General features: G+C 40.8%; 2 protein-coding genes across 4 annotated transcripts in view; one reads left to right on the top strand and one right to left on the bottom strand.

Moving 5' to 3' along the window:
• Positions 1 to 4,996: 4,996 nt before the first annotated feature.
• LOC145907865 (uncharacterized) overlaps positions 4,997 to 21,340 on the top strand; it is a 29,451-nt gene continuing 13,107 nt past the window's right edge. For all 3 annotated transcript variants that reach the window (XM_082994959.1, XM_082994958.1, XM_082994957.1), the window contains exons 1-2: positions 4,997 to 5,117; positions 16,632 to 16,715. The gene's annotated coding sequence lies outside the window, so the exon portion shown is untranslated. The remainder of the gene's footprint in view (positions 5,118 to 16,631; positions 16,716 to 21,340) is intronic.
• Positions 8,187 to 13,813, bottom strand: LOC145909496 (uncharacterized). Its single transcript, XM_082996886.1, has 2 exons — positions 8,839 to 13,813; positions 8,187 to 8,776 (listed from the first exon to the last, which is right to left on the bottom strand). Exons 1-2 carry the CDS (start codon positions 13,811 to 13,813, stop codon positions 8,187 to 8,189), a joined length of 5,565 nt encoding a protein of 1,854 aa, XP_082853012.1.

Genomic DNA, 21,340 nt, shown 5'->3' with positions numbered 1-21,340 from the left:
ACACAACGCAAGCAGTTTACTTGTGAGAGTTTTGAATTTTCGTCAAACAACATTTTTGTTTTGTGGGTGTTGTACCTTACGGAGTATGCTATTGCAGTTCGTTGACGGGCGTAGCGCGTATAGAGAGGAAAATTTCGAAGTGTTGTAAATTTCGTTACGTCATAGGTGATGACGTCATTTTTGGCATGGTAACTCGTAAGGTGTCATTTAACATTCGTGTGAAGTTTCAGGTTTGTAGTGCTAGGGATAGCTGAGATATTAGGTGTGGTGCTAAAAGTACACCAGACCCTGGTGGTCTACTTTTTTTAGCACCACACCTAGTATATCGGCTATCCCTAGCACTGCAAACCTGAAACTTTACACGAATGTTAAATGACACCCTACGAGTTACCATGTCAAAAATGACGCCATCACCTATGACGTAACGAAATCTACAAGACTCCAAAGTTTTGCTCTTTATACGCGGTCGGCGCTACTCCAGTCCACGAACTGCAATGGCATACTCCGTAAGGTACAACACTCACAAAACCAAAATGTTATTTTATAAAAATTTACATAAGTAAACTGCATTGCGTCGTGAGACTTTTACTGATTTGTTAAATGCCTTCTAAAACAAACACGCCAACGAAGCCCGCAGTTATTACGAAAAAAACACAACAAAAACCATGTACTCTTCTCACGACGACAAATTGTCACAATTGAATCCATTGTGGCATCTTTAGAAAGGCCTGTTCCTCTACTTTACACTTTAGCGTTAAAGATACATTTCGATTGAGCGAAACCCAGTGGGGTTTAGACCAAGAACGATTTACGCAACATTGTAACGTCACAAGTAAACTACTAGTCGAATTGAAACTTGCATCGATTGAAAGACATGTCCTTTGTGTAGTGGTAGTGGTAGCAGTAGCGGTGTAAAAGGCCGCGGTCGCCTGTCTGGGAACCTTGACCGTAATAAAGTTTTGGTTAAGCATACCTAACCCTAGTTTTTTTTTAACCCTAACCCTGGTGTTTTGGTTGAAAATCCCAACCCACTATTTTACAATATTAAACCTATTGATTTGTTTTTGATTGAAACATAACCTTTTTGCAAACGTAACTCTAATGTATTTGTGCCTGTGCAACTGATGAATGAAGGGCGTCTTGCCCAGTCAGACAGATACTTCCTACTTTGTGGTGACCGTCAGTCAGTCACCAGCAGCACTGATGAGGGGTCGTTGCTCTCACATTTTAATTGAATCAAACCGAGAAATATAAGAGTTCTTTATCGAATGTTAACACGATGGGATTAAATCGCTTACATAATGTTTTCATTCTAAGGGATAAGGGCGGGGGACCCTCCTTGCAATTGTGTATTGAATATGTCGATGACATCAATTGCAAGACGACATTGTTTCAACCTTTTATGCCATATCAGTGCTGCAGGTTACTGACACCTCTTCCCAACAGGTAAAGCCCCCGGCCCCGACGGCCTCAGCAGCAAGTTCTACTCGCTCTCCTGCTGGGATCAAATCGGGGCCAATCCCACCAAAGCCCACAATTACACCCATACCTGTGCACACACGTCGGTAAAAAATCAACCGACTCTTTGGAGTCCCTACTTTTGACGCTACGATCCAACGAATATGTGCTGCTAAAAGTACACATGGTCGGTTTCGGCCTTTTTGCGTGTATACGAGCAAAACTTGTGACGTCACAATGTTGCGTAAATCGTTCTTGTTCTAAATCGACTAGGTATGCAAAATCGAAATATATCTTTAAACTTAAGTTAGGTATAAAAATAGAGGGACAGGCCTTTGTGAGGATGCCGCAATGGATTTAATTGGACCAATGGTTTTTGCTCTATGAACCTGACAATTTGTCGTCGTGAGAAGAGTACATGTTCTTTGTTGTGTTTTTTCTCGTAATAACTGAGAGCTTCTTTGGCGTGTTGGTTTTAGAAGGCATTTAACAAATCAGTAAAAGTTTCACAACGCAATGCAGGTTACTTATGAGACGTGTAAATTTTCATAAAATAACATTTTAGTTTTGAGGGTGTTGTACCTACCTTACAGGGTATGCTATGGCAGTTCGTTGAGGTGTGCCTCTAAAATGCCATTGCAGGCATCGAAGGCAGGACTTGTTTAAAACACGCAGTCTGCGCAATCTACGTATTCTATAAACTAGGGATGCACCGAAAGTTCGGTTTGCAGAAATATTCGGCCGAAACCGAAACTTTTTTAATGCATGTGACGCTGATACGCAAAGTTCAGAAAAGGTTAGAATCCTTGTTTCAACTGTACGAATGTGTTGGTTAAAAGGATAAAAATCAAGTTATAGCAGTTAGAACAATACGCGGTTATTCTTTATGAGCCAAAAAAGGCTGTACGATAAGATTAGATCCAATCCAGCACATGTTTTGTTTAAATTTATTCCGTTGAAAGAGATGATATACCAAAATTAGTTTCGGTTTATTCGGCCGAATTAATTCGGCAACTTTTGCCGAATATTCGGTTTCGGCCGAATATAAAAATAGCTGTTTCGGTGCATCACTACTATAAACCATAGAATTAACATCTAGCGCCATTTTTCGGCCAACACAAGCAATCTACGTACCAACGCAATCTGTTCGAAAATGGCGGAGGCATTAATTGAATTCAATTGAGCTGTGGCATAGTATTAAGCGGATCTTGAACTCAAACCATCGCAATCTACTAAAATTATGTAGCAGTTCTGCAACAAGTGCTTGGCCACGGTCATTCAAACGTTGGAAAAGCGATCTATATCGTGCACGCAAGGGAACCACAATGTCTAACTTGGGCACTATCGCAGCAGCACCACCTAAATAAGGCATCTTACAAAGGAATAAAACATAACACCAAATAAAGTATTTTTATATTTACAGCACATCACAAACAGACCGATAGATCTCAAACACTTTTATTCACCTAAAGTTGGTTGTTGTGGAAGGGTTTTCTTAGGGTGAATTTTGTGGAGGATTTCTGACTGATTATTGTTAGTCCACAATTTGTTGCTATGATTTTTATGTCCAAACATCCTAGCAAAAAAGTTGTTTTTTACGTGATGATGATGACCTACAAATTAAGGTTGCCAAAACAAATTAGATGCACTGATTCAGTTGATCAAGTAACTGTGAATTTAATGAAAGATTTATGTCCTCATGTATTGAAGGAATATAAACCAATATCTGCATTAGGCGATGGAAATTTTTTCTACTGAGCTTTCAATCAAATGTTGTTTGGTTCCCAAAACCATCATGTTAAAGTAAGATGCCACATCTTGTTAGAAATTCTTCTAAATCCAGAATATTATGATGTTAATGATCCAAAATAGATGGATGAAAATAAAAAAATAATCTTGCCCACCTACAAACAAACTGTAGCCTACAAGGTACTGGTCTGATGGAGTAGGCCTACGCTGATTGTATCCATATGTATGCAGCTCGTTCAGCTTTCCATGTCTCATTTCATTCTTTTATGCCGAGCACTGCTCCACCCTACGTTTAAAACACAAAAATGTACCCAATAACCAAACACAAGCGGTAAAGCTTTCAGCATTTATTTTGCCGCAAATTAGTGTCAAATTCCCTTCTTGTTCCGCAAATTACTGTTGCCTAGCAACGGGGCGCTGGCGTGAAATACGACTCCATCTGTTCTTTTGTGATGACAGATCTGTTAATGGAAATGCTTACTTTTTTAACAAACATGTAATAGTGGCCGATTTCTACAAATAGTTTGTATTACTTACAATCTTGTACTTGTGATGTAAAGCAAGAAATGGCCGAAGATTCAAACAATATTAGTGCTGAGGTGAGGTTTTTGCAGTATAAATTCATGCGAATGCAATTACTTATGCATGAGTGCCAATGTTAAGGTTGAATAAGCCTAGAAGCTCGAGCTGTTGCTAAGGCGATTTTGAGCCACCTTAGAGAACTTTTAGTATATGTTCCAGGGTTTTTAGTATGTAAGTAAGTTGGTGTCGAGTGTTGTTGGAAATTTGCCTAACATATCACAATATTGGAGAGCTGCAGACAAGGTGTGTACACGTACTATTTCGACCAGTAAGGACTCATCAGTGCAGCTGTTGACAGTGGCAGGAATGTTTTCTATTGGAAAATAAAACTCTACCTCTTTTACGTACCTACGTATAACATGGCATATTTGGAACAGAAACAGCCAGATCACGTGATTGACGTTTGGAACGCTGTTTTCCCCTTTTTAATGGCCCTTATGGTCGTCCGATGTATCTCATTTCAAAGTACACAGGTGCTGCCGATTGTCTTCTCACGCGATTAAATTTCGTTTCCAATGTGATATTAAATTCCAAGCAGTTTGGTTGCCTTGGAGAGGCATTTGCTTCCCTAGGCCGTAACTGCTTTTTCGGAAAACTTTTAAAATGTATTGTCTGCTTTTAATAATATTCTTCCTGAGGTTACTGGCACGTGTATGTAGCGATGTTTGATGCCTATTGTGGAATAATATGGACAGGAACTTAACCGTTCGCATGGGTAAACAAGGTTTGCTCAAAGCACACATGTATGGAAATTTTTTACAGAGTGTAGACTCTGAACGCCTGGCCTGCGAGAGCTAAATAAAGGGTAGAGCCTACTTTTGTTGAAACACGACGTTTCCCTTTTCTCGGTGTATTGACGTCACAGGTAGTCACGACGGTTTTCTATAAAAATTCTACGATCAACAACACAACAAAGAACGCTAGCAAGCGCTCACCAACTGTTTTTTTTATCTGGTCTCGTTTCTTTATGACGGCTTAATTTGTAGCAAACGAGCAGTAACTGTGGCAACAATGGCATTCGAAATGTTACGCATTAATATCATTATTACACCACTAATAATTACGCATAATGAACTTGGATATGTAACGCAGAGTGTTGCATTTCTATGACCCTCCTTTGCAGCGTGTAATTACTTGCAAACAATGAACTAGAGTAGAAACAATTTACATCCTTGTTGCATCTTAACTGCATGCAAAATTTTCACACAGATTGTATATATGTGTGATATATTTCTATACTGCTCTTCGAATACAAAGCTACACCTGCTAATCCAAGAATGGCCGAACAACAAACAGAAGGAGAAAACTCACAAAACATTTCTGCCGAGGTAAGCTAGTTGCAATCACTTGTATTCAAGTCAAACCCCAACTAAATATCGAGGAACCTTAGGTTAGGTCTGAAAAATTGGTGTATAATTTCCAAAGCATGTTGTTAAAAAAACTCCTTGGAGCAGTTTCTGTTTAAATAGCAAACAAAAAAACGTTTGATTATAGGAGATCGATTGCCTTTAGCATTCATAACGGGAAAATTGGACCATAACCATCTTTTAAGTTATTTTAGAAGGGCCAAACAGTAAACTAACATTGAATCATTTATATGTCTAGTTGAACGTTCAAAGGGCGTCGCAAATTGTGTGTTTTGCGAAGCCTCACAAATTAACAATAGTTTCTGAAACAAAATTATTCAATTTCGTTTTGCCTAAAAAGAACTCAAACAATCAAGCAAAATAGAATGGCATGGGCAACGATAAACCATAAGGGTTATCGAGTCAGGCGCCCATGTGAAGGTGATTTCCACACGAACAATTATATACCGTCTGCCACAGGAACGCTGTCAATTAGAATATATTGCTGGGCATCATTTTTCTGTAAATGCAGCATGAAGTTTCAGCTGATTATTTGAATACATTTTTTGAATACAAAACACCCATCACCAAGAAACTAGCTGATTTAAAACGCTCCAAACCACACCACAACTGCCCGAAACACGCTCCAACTCGCTAATGCATGTTAAAATGGTCCCTATGCCTTGACCACTGAGTTTGTTATACGTGCTCTTTACATTGCAGCAGAGATAAAAGGTGGGCATTTCCTGTCGGAAAAACTTAATTTAATACAAATACGGTTTTCAGTAGCATTAAGACAGCATTCTTTTTTAACAGCACACAGGTTTTGTAGAGGGTTCCCGGAATACTTAATGCCCTATTGAGAGAATAGACAGTCCTAAGTTGAGAGGTAAAAATAATGCCAACGATTTTTCATGCAAAAAATGTCAAGATATAGTAATGTATGGTATCCGATATGTATTTTATTTTCACGGTGGCAGCAGTTTTTCGAAACCTTTAGCTGGTTGGGTACTAGGACTTTTTATTGTGAAGTATTGTTGCTTTACACTATTTGTTTTGCAATTTCTACTTTTAACAGGCTACACCGATTTCTCTGTAACTATGGGTTCTATATTGCCAAAGTGTATGTTTGGGTAGCTCACTTAAGTAAAACATAGACCCCCACCCAACCTTAATAAATACACCAAGTTAGTTTGTTTTTAAAGAGCAAAACTACGACATTCAGGTACACACTAGACGCGTTGACAATTACGCTGTACTCGAGTCTCGGATCGTAGCACAATCAGGATAATCATTTCTTACCCCTTTGGATAAAGTAGGAGGGGCCGTGTAATGCAGCAATTTGAGTTGCGATGTACCATCCCATTCGTTGACAAAACAACTTTGACTGGAATCACAGTCACTAGCACGGTGGCCAGTCTTTAAACACTTAAAACACAAACCCATTGAACGCACGAACCAGCGTCGATCATTCCACGGCTTTTTCTTCCGTTTCACTGCAAACACTTCATTTGCACGTGTGTTTTGTCCTTAATTTTCGGTGCAGAAGTCGCCACAGTGCTGTGCGCAATTGCCTTCGGCCGGCGGCTTCGTTTGTTCTCTTCCTTCGATGAATGCAGCGCCATACCATAAATCGAATTTACATCCTTGCTTTTTAGTGCTACAAACTGTGTAAGATTCGCAAAAGTAGCTCGTTTTTCAGTGTCACGCTCAATCTGTGCGGACATCGAAACCGAGTCCTTTCGCATGCTGAGCGGGAGTTTGCTAATAACAGCCAACATAACATCCATAGAATCAACACTGGAAGCATGTCTCGTATCACCATGTAATGCCGTGCAGCATTTGTCCAACAGCACAGATAATTTCATGAGACCATCGGGGTCGTTGTCCTTGACAACAGGAGCTGCCATCAGCTGTTTTTCGCATCTTTGTGCGGTAATGTGAGGTTGGCCATATAGTCGTTATACAAGGTTTGCCAAAGGCGGTTAGTTTTTTCACGAATATGAGGCTTACAGTGCTGCACCAAATATAACAGCCGCATCTCATCATTGTGGGCCTTTTAAGCAATGTATAGGTATCAAACTGTCGTACGAATAGCCAGTAATTTAGTGAATCACCATCAAATTTGGCTACTTCAGGACTCGCCAAGTTCACATGGTATGCATACGTCTAGCGAGATATTTTAGGGACTAGGGTAACATCTATTTGCGTCTGCACGAAGATCTTGCAGCTTTTTCATAAGACTCTCTCCGCAAGCGTGGCTATCTTGTTGAGCCTTAAAGCCTCTACTATTTCGTTTTCTTGATCTTCTGTCATACGGTTTACTTGTGATGCAATTTCACGGCGTGGAAATGTTCGTTCGTGACCAAATCAATTATCGATCGTTCGCTTGTTGACGATTCTTAGTTCGTTAACGATGTAAAACGGCTAACTTAACAGACCCCACAAACAAGTTTCTGTTCCTTTAGTTGTAGGATTTCTAGCTAATTTGCACCTAATAATATTATGAATTTCCCTTACGAGATTTTTGTACAGGGCATACTGTTTACAAAAATCCAGTCTTTCATCATCTAGCAAGAACTTTCTGAACGAATTCAATAAAGGAAAAGGATAAAACCAATTGTAGAATTCGAGCACTCTCTCAATTCCACCTTACAGTCCTCCAACTGGTAGTAGCTTATAAGGTCGGTCCAGTTTAATATGCACGTTTATTTCGACAGTTTCAAAATCGATTCCTAAATTGTGATTTTAAACGATTTTCTGACCATACCTATTCAAAAAAGATATTATAAGCACATACAGACTCATTACACCAGCCACAACATTACACTGGCCGAAAAGTGAAGAATGTAAGATAGTACATGCTTATTACGTCACAAGACGTCGACAACAAAATCACTGTGGTGGCGGGAAAGAATTATTTCGTGCTGGGGAGAGTATTGTCCGTAACATACCGGCCCCAAATAACGAACGTGGGAACGAAGTTATTTCGCACAACAATGGACAATAACGAAACACAGGTATAACGAAACACAGGTATATACACAATTATCAAGCGGCCTCGAGTAGGCACAGCTTGCGCACATCACGCGTGTAAACAGCTCTTGCAGTGCGTACGCGAACACGTCTAACAGCCCCTTCTCCATCAGGGTACACCTCCTCAATAAGGCCTTTCGGCCAAGCGCCCCGGGGGTTCATTTCGTCCACGACCAAAACCAGGTCGCCAACTCCAAAGTTTGCGGATTGTCGGACCCATTTGTGGCGCAGTTGCAACGTTGGAAGGTAGTCCCGTACCCATCTCTTCCAAAACATGTCGGCCAACAACTGGACAGTACGCCATGATTTCCGATAGCCGTCGGCCGTCGCAAATTCGTCTGGGGGGAGCGAACAGTCCGTCTTACCAAGTAACAACATGTTGGGAGTGAGAGCTCGTAGGTCCCGAACATCGTCCCCAACGGCGGCGATTGGTCGGTTATTCAGTATTCGTTCAACTTCTGCAAGAAATGTACACAAAGACTCGTCGGACAACGAAGCATTGCCCGCGACCGCTTGAAGAACGCGGCGTATGGAACGAATGACACGCTCCCATACCCCACCCTGGTGACTTGCAAGCGGGGGTTGAAATGCCAGTTGGTTCTTTGCTGGCTCAGATGATTGTGTATGTGAGTTTGATTCCAATTGGTAATGCCATTACCAAGCTCACGTTCTGCCCCGACAAAGTTAGTGCCGTTATCACTGAACACGTCAGAAGGCGAACCTCTTCGACATGAAAACCTTCGAAAAGCGTTGATGAACGAGGAAGTGTCAAGCGAGTGAGCGACCTCTATATGCACAGCCCTCGTGCACATACAAGTGAAAACACAACCATAACGTTTTACTTGGCTCCTTCCCACCTTTACCAGAAAAGGCCCCATGTAGTCAACCCCCACGTTGGTGAATGGCGGGTTTCCAGGGGTAATCCGTTCTTTTGGTAAGGCACCCATGATTTGCGACCCTGCCTTGGCGTGCCGCAGCTTGCAGCTTGTACACTGACGCACGACGCGCCGTACAGCTGAATGTCCCTTAACTACCCAATACTTCTCGCGCACTGACGCGAGCACATGTAGAGTTCCGCTATGTCCTTCGGAGCGGTGATAATAGTCTATGATTAAATCCGTCACATGGTGGCGATGGGGCAGAATTACCTGATGTTTCTGTTGTAAATCCAAGTCTGATTTTCGTAACCTTCCTCCAACATGAATTATTCCGTTGACGACACAAGGGTAGAGCTTGCACAGCGACGACGCATCGCTCGGTGCACGATGGTGTTTAATTCTTTCTTCAAAACTTGTACAGTTTACCAGATTCGCTAGATCAGCAGGAAAAGCTTCTCGTTGCACCAATTGCAGGATATTTCTCGTGGCCAGATCCAACTCTTGAACTGTTAGACCAACCGAACAAAATTTCGGGGTTTCAGTGAAAGCTGCAGCTCCTCTTCGTCCGTATTTCCACAGCAGACAATTTCTGAAACGGGTTAACCAGGCAACTGATTTTTGTAAGGTAACCCACGAGGAGAAATGTTGCAACAGTCTCTGCAAAGGCATTTGGTTAACGGTCACATTCACATTACAAACAGTGTGTGCTTTTAATTCGAGATCTGCATCCAGCACGGGAAGGACATGCGGTTGATCTGGCCAAAATTTCCGACCTTTCCACAGGAATTCTGGGCCCCTAAACCACGTTCTGGCCTTTTCAAATTCGCTGGGCATCAACCCACGCGAAGCAATGTCGGCGGGATTATCCTTACTCCCCACATGTCGCCACTGCGACGGTATCGAGTGCTCGTGAATAACAGCGAGTCGATTCGCAACAAAGGTCTGAAAACGGCGTGAAGAATTGTGAATGTAGTGCAACACCGTGGTGGAATCAGACCAAAACCACACATTGTCTACGTCATAGTCCAATTCCTGAATAATCATTGTCCCCAATTTGACAGCAGTTACTGCGGCCACTAATTCCAGCCGAGGTATCGTGACCGGCTTCAGAGGGGTCACTCGTGATTTTCCTACCACCAATGAGCAGTGTATATTCCCGCTTGAGTCCTCAAAACGTAGATAACAAACGGCGCCATACCCGGCCTCGCAGGCGTCACCAAAGCAGTGAAGTTCAGTCAATACGATAACAGTGTCAGGCGGTTTGAAGCAACGCGGAATTGTCGCGTTTTTTAACAGAGGCACATTGTCCAACCAGACATTCCAATGCTCGACCACACTTTGGGGAAGTGGGTCGTCCCAACCAAATTGTTGGTTGCACAGATTCTGCATCAGTCTTTTCATGGGAAGGACAAATGGTTGAATAAACCCCAGCGGGTCGTAGACCTGACTGATCATTGACAACATACCGCGGCGAGTATGTGGTTTTTCCTTTATATTCACACGAATTCCAAAACAGTCGTTGGCCATGTCCCACTGAACACCCAACGCTCTTTCCATCGGCAAGTACGATAAATCCAAGTTCAACAGCGCTTCTGAGCGGTCGTCCTTATCTACAGATTCAAGCACAACAGATGAGTTGCTGAGAAATTTTGTCAGATGAAATCCTCCCTCACGCAAAATGGCACTTACATCCTTGATAAGCTCAGTGGCCAGGTCAACTGTTGGCACCGACTTAAGACAGTCGTCTACATAAAAATTCTTCAAAACAGTCTCAACAACAGGTGTCGAAAATAAGTCCTTCTTATCCAACGCTGCTTTCCTCAGCGCAAAGCTTGCACAACTTGGCGAAGACGTGGCACCAAACAAATGCACAAGCATTTGGTAGTCCACAGGGGGACGTTTTAAATCGCTATCAGGCCACCATAGAAATCGTAGCGAATCACAGTCCTTTGGAACAACCTTCACCTGATGAAACATGCCCTTGATGTCGGCCGCAAAGGCAACAACCTCCTGGCGAAAACGTAGCAGCACTCCCACAAGACTATTGGTAAGGTCTGGCCCTTGCAACAGCTTGTCGTTCAAAGAGGATCCCTTGTGGGAAGCAGCACAGTCGAAGACAATTCGAAATTTGCTACCCGTAGCATGGTGTGGTATGTACCATGTTTGCTCTGTACATGGCAAACAGTCCGTGGGTATTCTCCGCGCAAACCCTTGTTTTAAGTAGTCCTCTATTTTTTCTTTGTACCTCTCAAAAAGCTTGGTATCTTTCTCAAAACGGCGCTTTAAATGTAGCAAGCGTCGCTCTGCCAAAATTCTATTGTATGGCAGCTTCGGTTCGGGCGACTTCCAAGGTAACCCAATCTGGTAATGTCCATCCACTTTGATGACACTATCTTCCATAATGGAAATAGCGCGTTTGTCGTCAAGTGACAGTCCCAAGCCCTGATGGCCTTGCTCCTGAAACTCATTACTGTATAGTTGATCCAACTGTCGATGTAGTTTCGTGTCTGAATGCATGAAGTTGACACAGGCTTTCTGGCTGCGATGTTCTCTTCCTGGGCCAAACAAACACCAACCCAACCCAGTGCGTATAGCAACGGGGTCGCCTCGTGTGCCACGCACAACATCGCGTTGTTCGTGCGCCTCGTACACATCGGCTGCAACAAGCAAGCCAATGTCTGGACAATCAATCACAGGAAATTCAAGGTCGCGGATGTGCTGATACCGCTTAACATCATTTACTGTAGGAATGCTACCCTGTAAGTTCGGCAACTTGGGCACGACCATGACGTTTTCCATAAAAAATCGTTCGTTCTCCTTTAAACCCTGTACTGATAACGAAACTTTACTACTGCGCAATGTCTGCGTTCCATTTACGGTGGTTATCGTTAAGTTGTCCTCCACACCACGCAATCCCAGCCTTTTTGCCAAGACCTCAGAACATAGTGAAGTATCCGATCCGTCATCTAAAAATGCATGGGTAAAGCAAGGCTCCGAATTCGTACCAAAGACAGTCACTGGCACCACTTTCAGACGCACAGAACTAGCTCGAAGCGTGGCAGCAGACGTTCCTGACACGCCGGCCCCGTGACCTTCCACCGGTAAACTTGTGCGTTGACCCGATGGACCAGTAGGATTCGTCCAATGTAGTAGTGTATGGTGCCTTTTACCACAATCCTCTACCCGACACACCTGATTCAATGTGCACTCGGACGCGAAATGGTCGGGACGAAAGCAATTGTAACACAACTTGTTACGACGTACCAATGCGTGGCGTTCTTCGAGCGACCGTTTCTTGAAGACCTCGCATTTCCACAAAAAATGAAAGGCTTCGCAATCGGGGCAGGTGACACCGTTGGTTACCGTTGAGTAGGTAGCTGCAACTCGCTCGGGCGGCTTTCCTTTCATGCTCGCTTGACCCTTTGACCTACGTTCATCTACGGAAACAAACCTCATCATAGGCGAAAGACTATCCTCTGCCAACAGTTCAAGAAGATCCAACAAGGTTTGAAAAGTCACTGGCCGATTTCGCAAACGGAGTTCGGATGACTTCGTGATAAATCGTCTGATCGCGTTTTGTGGCAAACGTTGTACAACGGCCTCAATGTTTTGTGGCAAATCAAGTGTGTACTGACAGTTCCACTGACTAAACAGTTTATAACTCTCAGAAGCCTGTGCTCGAAAAGAACGCAAACCTCTGAAGTCGTTGTCTTTAAGTGGCGGCCGACAGGTCAGTCTGTCCATGTGTGCTCTAACAACAAGGTCTAATCTCCCATGTCTCCTGTGGAGTATATCCAATGCCTCCCTGTATCCTAATTCGGGAGGCATGCTTTTGCATTCCAAAATGTTAGTCAGGGCGTCTTCAACGCAAAATTCACAGAGGTATCCCAACTTCTCGGCGTCAGATAGATAAGCCTTGTTTATCTGTCGATCAAAATCGTTCATGAACTTGTGATAATTAAGAGGATCCCCGTCATATTTCTCTAACGTCAGTTTGGGTAAGTTAAAACCTTGCTTCACGGTTTCAGCAAATACGTACAAATCTGAGGTAGTCGCCCGTGGACGTATTTTATGAGGTCCCAACGCCCGGTTGAGAGGACTCGTCTCAAATGCGCCGGCCCCAGTGGCATCTGCGCTGGTGACAACAGCTGGGCCAAATCCTTCTGTCTTCGCTGGGAGGACACTGGAAGGCTCGACTGGAGCCTGTAACTTGCCTGTCGCAAGTGGCTTGTCTGTCGAGTTCACATTCATCATTTTATTACTGTCCACAAATGACGGCCTATCAGACGGTGTCAAATCATGTTCATGTACTCTGGAGTTTGGTTGACCCAAAAGGTCGCTTTCCTTCGTGGATGTTTCGCCCAGTTTGTGTAGTTCAGTAGTTTTGGCGTGCTCCAACAGAGGTATGGGCTTCGGCTTTGTAACTGGGGTGAGGTCCCATCCTTGCGTAGATTCGCATGAGTCAAATTCACTTACTGTGTCCGCAGCGAATTCAGCCAATTCCACATCGTCCTGGGCTTTAGAGAGCTCGAGCTCGAGCTCAAGATCCAACATTCTTGATTTTAAAGCACATCGTCGCTTAAGTTGTTGGAGTCTTAAAGCTGCGGCCTCAGCATTTCGGCGAGCACGTGCACTCGCTGTGCTTTTGAAAGTCCGTACCGAGCCATTAGAAGACGGTGCACCGGGCTGTACAGGTTTCACAGCATCAATTACATCAAACAGCTCTTGTGATGTAGGCGGGACTTCTCCTGTGTCTTTAGACATAGATCTTCAAATTTGTGATGGTGACTGAGATATCACCGAGGCAAATAAAATCGTTTAAAATAATGTAGCATTCGAGCACTCTCTCAATTCCACCTTACAGTCCTCCAACTGGTAGTAGCTTATAAGGTCGGTCCAGTTTAATATGCACGTTTATTTCGACAGTTTCAAAATCGATTCCTAAATTGTGATTTTAAACGATTTTCTGACCATACCTATTCAAAAAAGATATTATAAGCACATACAGACTCATTACACCAGCCACAACATTACACTGGCCGAAAAGTGAAGAATGTAAGATAGTACATGCTTATTACGTCACAAGACGTCGACAACAAAATCACTGTGGTGGCGGGAAAGAATTATTTCGTGCTGGGGAGAGTATTGTCCGTAACACCAATATTTCCTAAATATACAGTCATCACAGAAACCGTAAAGATGATGAAACAGAGAGTGTGAGTGCCGAAATGTCTCCAAATCCCAGTGACTTTGGCCCCTGTGTTTCACAACCATCATGTTTAACACTCTCAGCACCTGCTGTGTGTCGCAGCCAGACACAGCATGACAAATGTAGGTTTCAACAAATTCTAACACCATTTTATTTATGATCGCTTTTTAATTTTTCAAGATATTGTGATTGAGTTTACACAATTTATGGACATTGCACTGAAAACAAGTATTGTATGTTTATCAATAAATGCTGATATTGCTGATTGTTTAGAAACAAACATGGCAATGATTACAGAATCTCCCATCGACAATTTTGGATTAATTCTTGCTCAACCAATTCTATTGGGAAGTCAAAGAAAATTTCTGGGGAGCCAAGAAAAAAGAAAGAATGTTGAAAGACCAGTATACTTGTTGCTCTTAAAAACGTTGCTGCAAAGCTTAGCAGACCATACTATTTTTTTCAAAAGTTTTAATCAAAAAACAAGTAGCCAACATGCTCATGTGCACTTTGACATTGGGACAACTTTCAATTACTCTAAGATAACCAAAGAAACACTCGAAATTTTGTTGGTTTTGATATAATGGAAGTATGTAATCCGTTATGAACTACACCAAAACACACAAACTTGGGATGTTATACATTACATTTGCAAATATACCAGCATCCGTACATTGAATGTTATTTTCTGCCTTTGTGTTAGCTGTTGATCAATCTGAACTTCTTTAAAAGTATGGAATTGATGAAGTTCTTGAACCATTTTTGAACGAGTCAAAAATAATATCCTCCAGGGGATATAATATTACTATTATAGATTAGACTCAGAAATCATTTTAAGCCATTTCTTAATTGGCTTACGTTTGATACACACATTTTGGCTTAAGAAAAGTCCATGTTAAAACAGCATTGACAAAGCCATAAAAAGTTTTCTATCATATGAAATTGACTAAAAGTGAGCCAGCATTTTTTGTGGTGTAGGCATTGTGTCTATAAGATATCGTCGGCATTGACTTGTTTAAGAAGTTCAATACTCCGCAGTTTTTAAATTGTTACTTCAGGAAATGGTTAACAACTTACCCAATTGACAGTTCCAATACAGTCCTTGTTCACCACGCTTTGCCTGATCACATGATTATGTATTCAACGGCTATTATGCATGTAATGTCTACAATGCCTAGATTTAATGCCCACGATGCCTACAATGGGTTTTTAGAGGGACGACTAGCTTCTCTTTAGTCTATAGGCATAAAACGGCCATTGGTGTACAGAACTGGTATGTATAAACTTCATCACCATAGGGCGAATTTGGTCATGTTGAAACAAAAATATTGGGCGCCTTTTATAAAAAAAAATGTAGCAACACTGGGCATACAGAGAGCAAAGCTTAGAATTTCTTTTAATTTCTTAATGTCAACTACTTGTTTATATTTGTTCTTCAGACATTGGACAGTCATTTCAAATTTCTCCTCATGGTACATGTCAAAACCTTTAGAGGGATTTTATTGATAAACGGAATCCAGGTTTTAATAAAGTTGAACTTCGAGTAATAAACAATAACACCTGTAAAAGAAATACAAAAGTAAGACCACACACAGAGAACACCAAGAACAACTAAAGAAACACAGGGCGCTGGCAGACATAGAAGGCGTATAATTCCTGAGGCATAATTAACTACACGCGCCCGTGTAAGTGTTGCGTTCGATCACCACAGTACATACATGTCAGGTAAAAAAAGCTTTATTTTGTAAAAAAGGAGTATTACTATAGGCTATTTATGTAATTTCTTGAAACAATTAACCTAAAAGATTTGTGTGTGACCCAAAAATATTGCCAATGTTATATTTCTTTGGCACATTGTTAGATAGGTGTTAAATTTCGGTTAATTTACTGCTATGCAGAAATGAACGCTATAGTCCAGTGTTTATCTCCACAGTTTCTTTGTTTCATGGTCGTATTTGCTACCTTACAAGGCAATGACCCTTTACGAAACAATTGTTGAAGAGTGCCACTTCTACAATTATTCCAATTTACATCTGTTTTCTTGCCCATATTTATCTTCAACTAAAGTTCAGTTGCATCCCACATTTAGTTGTTTTGAATTTAACCACTGATTGAGTTATTATTGGCAAGAGACAGAAAAATGCCCTGCTAGCATAATGCAAACAGTGCAAACGACTTGATTTTTTCGAATTTGTTTCGTTGACACTTTTTTGCTTGTGCTTTTTGAAACTGTGTTTGTTTTTGCACAATCATGTTGTTAAAATGGTAATGTTAGGTCTTGAAACAAAAATTGTAACATTTCGTAATCTTTTACACCGTATTGCCTCTGATACAAGCAAGTTTTACAAAGTTAATAACACTTATATTGTTTAGATTCAATTGTGGGAGTTCAAGGTGATGTACTACATCCTGCTGATACACCTGCCAAACCTGTTACAACTGCTTCATTAAGATCAAGTAAAAAATCATATAGTATTACTGTTGGCTAATTTCTTGAAACTATTGAATGTAAATTAGTTGCTTGCTAACACAAAATATTAGTAATATTTCAGCGAGTCGGTGTTGCTGGCTTAATACAAGATAAAATGTTAAATGTAAGAAGGAAACAAATCATGTTACATTGGCAAAGCGTATATTTACAATGACTTTCCAAGGCATCACAATGAAACAGAACCAACACAACAAGGTGTTGTTTACACAGCCATGGATTAAAAAAGGGCAAAAAATTAGGTTCGCTTAATTGTGGCTGGTTTCACAAATTTCAGTGAATCAATAACACCACAATCAATCATTACTTCATTAAATCCTAACACATTGATTCAAATATTATGTAGTTTTGCAGATTTTTGTGTTTTTTTATCCACCCTCTGCCTCACCTCGATCACCAAACTGAATAACATATTTAACTTGAAGTTGTTCCTCACATAGTGATGAAATGGTGTAATGTAACAGACCCATTCAATTATCAATGCTTGTTGTTGGGCTTTTGCCACTAAAGTTTTCTACGAATCTTTAGCTTTTTCCATTACATACTTGTACCCTTTCTGCAATTTCTTGCTCACTTCTTTTATGCATTCTACTGGGTTCTTGAACTGTGGAAAGGTCCTAAATGTTTTTATGATTCCAACCTTTCCATTAAGGTAGGTAATAAATTTTCTACTTGATTCATAATCTTGTAATGCCTGTTCTTCGTTACTTTTGTCTTCTTTTTAACTCAGACGTGGTAATCATATTATAAGCAAAGTGGAGTTAATAATATGAATTGTGTAAGCTGCAGACAGATGGCTACTGTTTCGACCTATAAGGTCTCATCAGTGCAGCTGGTGTGACTATAAGACGACTTTGCTGATCAAAAGACATCATGGCGCTACCTCGTAAGGTGGCCGAGTAACCCGCGTTCAAAGTTTTGTTAACTGGCGTTTTTTTTTTGTCAACTAACATCCCTCTGGTGGGTGTGAAAGTGCTGTTAATTTCTCGCTACGCAGGAACGAACACTACGGTCAAGTGTTTCTTTGTTTCTCGGTCGCACGCGCTGCATTCACGCGGCGATGACCGCTTATGAAACAATCGTTTGTTGTGCCGTTGATCAATAACCCGAGTATTTTGTATTTCGTCTGTTTTTTATATATTACGCAAATGTTTATCTACTGCTGAAACATCGATGTATATTTGGTGGTGCAAGACCACGTCCTAGACCATTACAGATTTGATTTTAGAAGGCACAGTTTAAAAAACGATTCCACCGCAGTTACACTCGTCGAGGATACAGGTGAAATCGCATTGTTACGTAATAGAGGGTTTGTTTTTGCGTTTTTCGTTAAAGTGGACCAGCGCACATGCACAAACGCAGCTAAAAAGTCTTGTGTTTCGCGGAAGTTGTTCGATATTTGGCTTAACTACTGTAATGCGCTACCTTTTTTTAAAGCGGAATTTGCATGATAAATGTCCGAATAAAATTTTAACCGCATCTAACCGCTTCATTAATTAGGTACCAAAACCGAACACCCCCTCATATTTTTTCTACATCCGCCGCTGACAAAGACTTTGTGGTGACTATTCAATCACCGTCATCCGTTTGGCACCAACGGGTGCACAGTGGCCATCTGTCTGCAGCTTACACAATTTGTATTATTGGCTCCACTCTGCTTATCATATGATTATTGTGACAGGGGCCTGCGGCACTATTGGTTGAGCTTTGCTTGGCCAAATGTTTCCACCTTGTTTTCTCCGTAAGGTTGCAACCCACAAGTTTGTGTTCCTTATTTGTAGGCTTTCTAGCTAATTTGCATCTAATAATACTATAAATTTCCCTTGAAGAAGATTTTTGTACAGGGCATACTGTTTACGAAAATCCGGTCTTTTAAAATCTGGCAAGAACTTTCTGAACGAATTCAATTCAGGAAATAGATAACCAATATTTCCTGGATAGACTATTTTTTTGTTTGATGATTTGTCCAATACAATAGTGCTTTAGCAAAAAAAAAATGGACTCCCTTTAAAAAAAATGGATCCCTTTAAAAAAAAGGACTCCCTTTGCAAACACTGTGACCGTCATCACAGAAAACAGAGAGTGTGAGTGCCAAAATGCCTCCAAATCCCAGTGACTTTGACCCTTGTGTTGCACAACCATCATGTTTAACACTCTCAGCACCTGCTGTGTATCACAGCCCAAATGCATCCATAAAAATTAAGTTTGCCCAACTTCTGCTAATCCTTCGTGACAGACACAACACGACAAATTTAGGTTACAACATATTGTAGCACCATTTTATTAATAATCGCTTTTTAATTTTTCAAGATATTGTGACTGAGTTTACACAATTTATGGAGATTGCACTTAGGGATGGGCAATATAGAATAATACACTATTCTAGAACATTCTAGAATAGTTAAATCGAATCCAGAATACTGAATCCTATTCTGTTTTTGTTTTAGCTTGTGCACTGAAGCACAATAAATATAAAAGATTTTTTTACAGTACTCCAACAACAAAGCACAATCAAAGAATAAATTTATTGCACTGTAATATATTTAGGCTCTCTATGTGCTTGTCTGCCAAGCGACAACGTAATTTTGTGGCTGTCAAACCTGCACGTCACAACCAGGGTTGCCATTTGGCCGTCTTCACGGCCAAATTCCAGAAATTTGGCCGTTTGAAAATCGGCCTGGCCGCGAAAAAATCGTTTGGCCGTAAGGCAGATATTTGGCCGAATTTGGCCGAATTTCACTTGGTACTATGTAAATCCACAAAAGGCATGCTGGTTTCAGGTTATCAATAGATTTGTGGACGATTGTGTTGTCATAAATATGTCTCAGAAAAATTGTTACGTCATAAACTAATCTTGACTGAGTTGGCAAAGAATTATGCTGCAATCGTAATGTTTTAGCAACATAACCGGTTTTGAAACCACTGATAAAGCATATAGATAACAGTGTTTTAAACATACAATTTACGAATTTATTTCCGGCTATATAGTCGTTTCTAAAGGAAATCATCAAACTTTTAACGTGATTTGGCCGAATTTTGGCCGTAAGAGAAAAAAATATCAAAAACGTGATTTGGCCGAATTTTGGCCGTAAGAGAAAAAAAATTTGGCCGTCAAGTGTTTTGACCATCTGGCAGCCCTGGTCACAACCGCAGCAGAAGATTGACGAAAAAAGATACGCACCGTATTTACTCGATTGTAAGCCGCGGCTTATAAAGTTGTTTAAGCTACCATTTGTGATGTTTACAATCGAGGGCGACTTTTCAATGAAATTCACCTTTAACTCGCTTTGTCGACCCAATACATTTGATCAAACACAGTTATAAGTGTAACTGACAATTTTAAAGGACAGATTTGTTGTAGGACACCAAAGTTTGCCTTTAACATTTACGTGCGGCTTGCATTCGAGGGCGGCTTATATTAATTTTGTAACACCGTCGTATGCGCAAATACTGAAGGTTACCTTACATAGAAGGTAAATAATGAAACCTATTATTCGATTTGAAGGCAATTTGGATTCGGATAGTTTAGGATTCGAATCCTCCGGATTCGCTATTCTGAGTTGCCCATCCCTAATTGCACTGAAAACAAATATTGACTGTTTAACAATAAATGCTGATATTGCTGAGGGTTTAAAAACAAACATGGCAATGATTACAGAATCTCTCATTGAATTCAAATCACAGTGCCTATTTAGACAATATTGCATTGACAATTTTGGATTAATTCTTGCTCAACCCATTTTATTGGGAAGTCAAAGAAAATTACTGGGGAACCACACAGAAGAAAGATTTCTAAAAGACCAGTATTCTTGATGCTCTTAAAACGGTGCTGCAAAGCTTAGTAGACCATACTAATTTTTTCAAATTTTGTAATCGGAAAACAAGTAGCCAACATGCTAATGTGCACTTTGACATTGAAGATGGGACCACTTTCAACTACTCTAAGACGACCAAAGAAACACTCAAAATTTTGTTATTTTTTGATGAAATGGAAGTTTGTAATCCGTAAGGAAATTGCACCAAAACACACAAACTTGGGATGTTATACATTACATTTGCAAATATACCAGCATCAGTATGTTCAAGGTTATTTTCTGTCTTTGGGTTAGCTGTTGTTCAATCTGAACTTCTTCAAAAGTATGGATTTGATGAGGTTCTTTAACCATTTTGAACGAGTCAAAAATAATATCCTCCAAGGGATATAATATTACCATTGAAGATGGGACTCAAAAAACATCAAAGGCATTTTAGCATTTTTGCAGCAGACAAACTTGGAGCACATCAGGTACTTGGATTCAAAAAAGGGTTTGGCTTTTCACACTGCAAATGCATGCATTGCATGGCAACATTTGAAGATATTCAGAAGTATAATTCTTTGGGAGATTTCATTAGAGAAACAAACATAACAACATGTTGCAGTGTGAAAATCTTGACACAAACTCCTCAGTTCAATTTGGGATCAATCGAAAAGCTGCTTTATTTAAACTACCAAACTTTGACCTGTTTTGTTGAGCACCACACGACATCATGCATCATCTTTGATGGCTGTTTAAATTACATGGGGAAACTAATGCTGGAACATCACATCTTTATT

Source organism: Ascidia mentula, chromosome 7 (assembly GCF_947561715.1).
Source record: "Ascidia mentula chromosome 7, kaAscMent1.1, whole genome shotgun sequence".
Lineage (NCBI taxonomy): Eukaryota > Metazoa > Chordata > Ascidiacea > Phlebobranchia > Ascidiidae > Ascidia > Ascidia mentula.
Note: the sequence above shows the minus strand (reverse complement) of the source record. Positions and strands in the feature narration are given on the sequence as shown.

Bases quoted from the DNA above. Each gene is read 5' to 3' on its own strand.
- LOC145909496 (XM_082996886.1), bottom strand. From the start codon at position 13,813: ATGTCTAAAGACACAGGAGAAGTCCCGCCTACATCACAAGAGCTGTTT. The intron at 8,777-8,838 runs GTGAGCTTGGTA...CATCTGAGCCAG, and splicing joins TAACTTTGTCGGGGCAGAAC to CAAAGAACCAACTGGCATTT.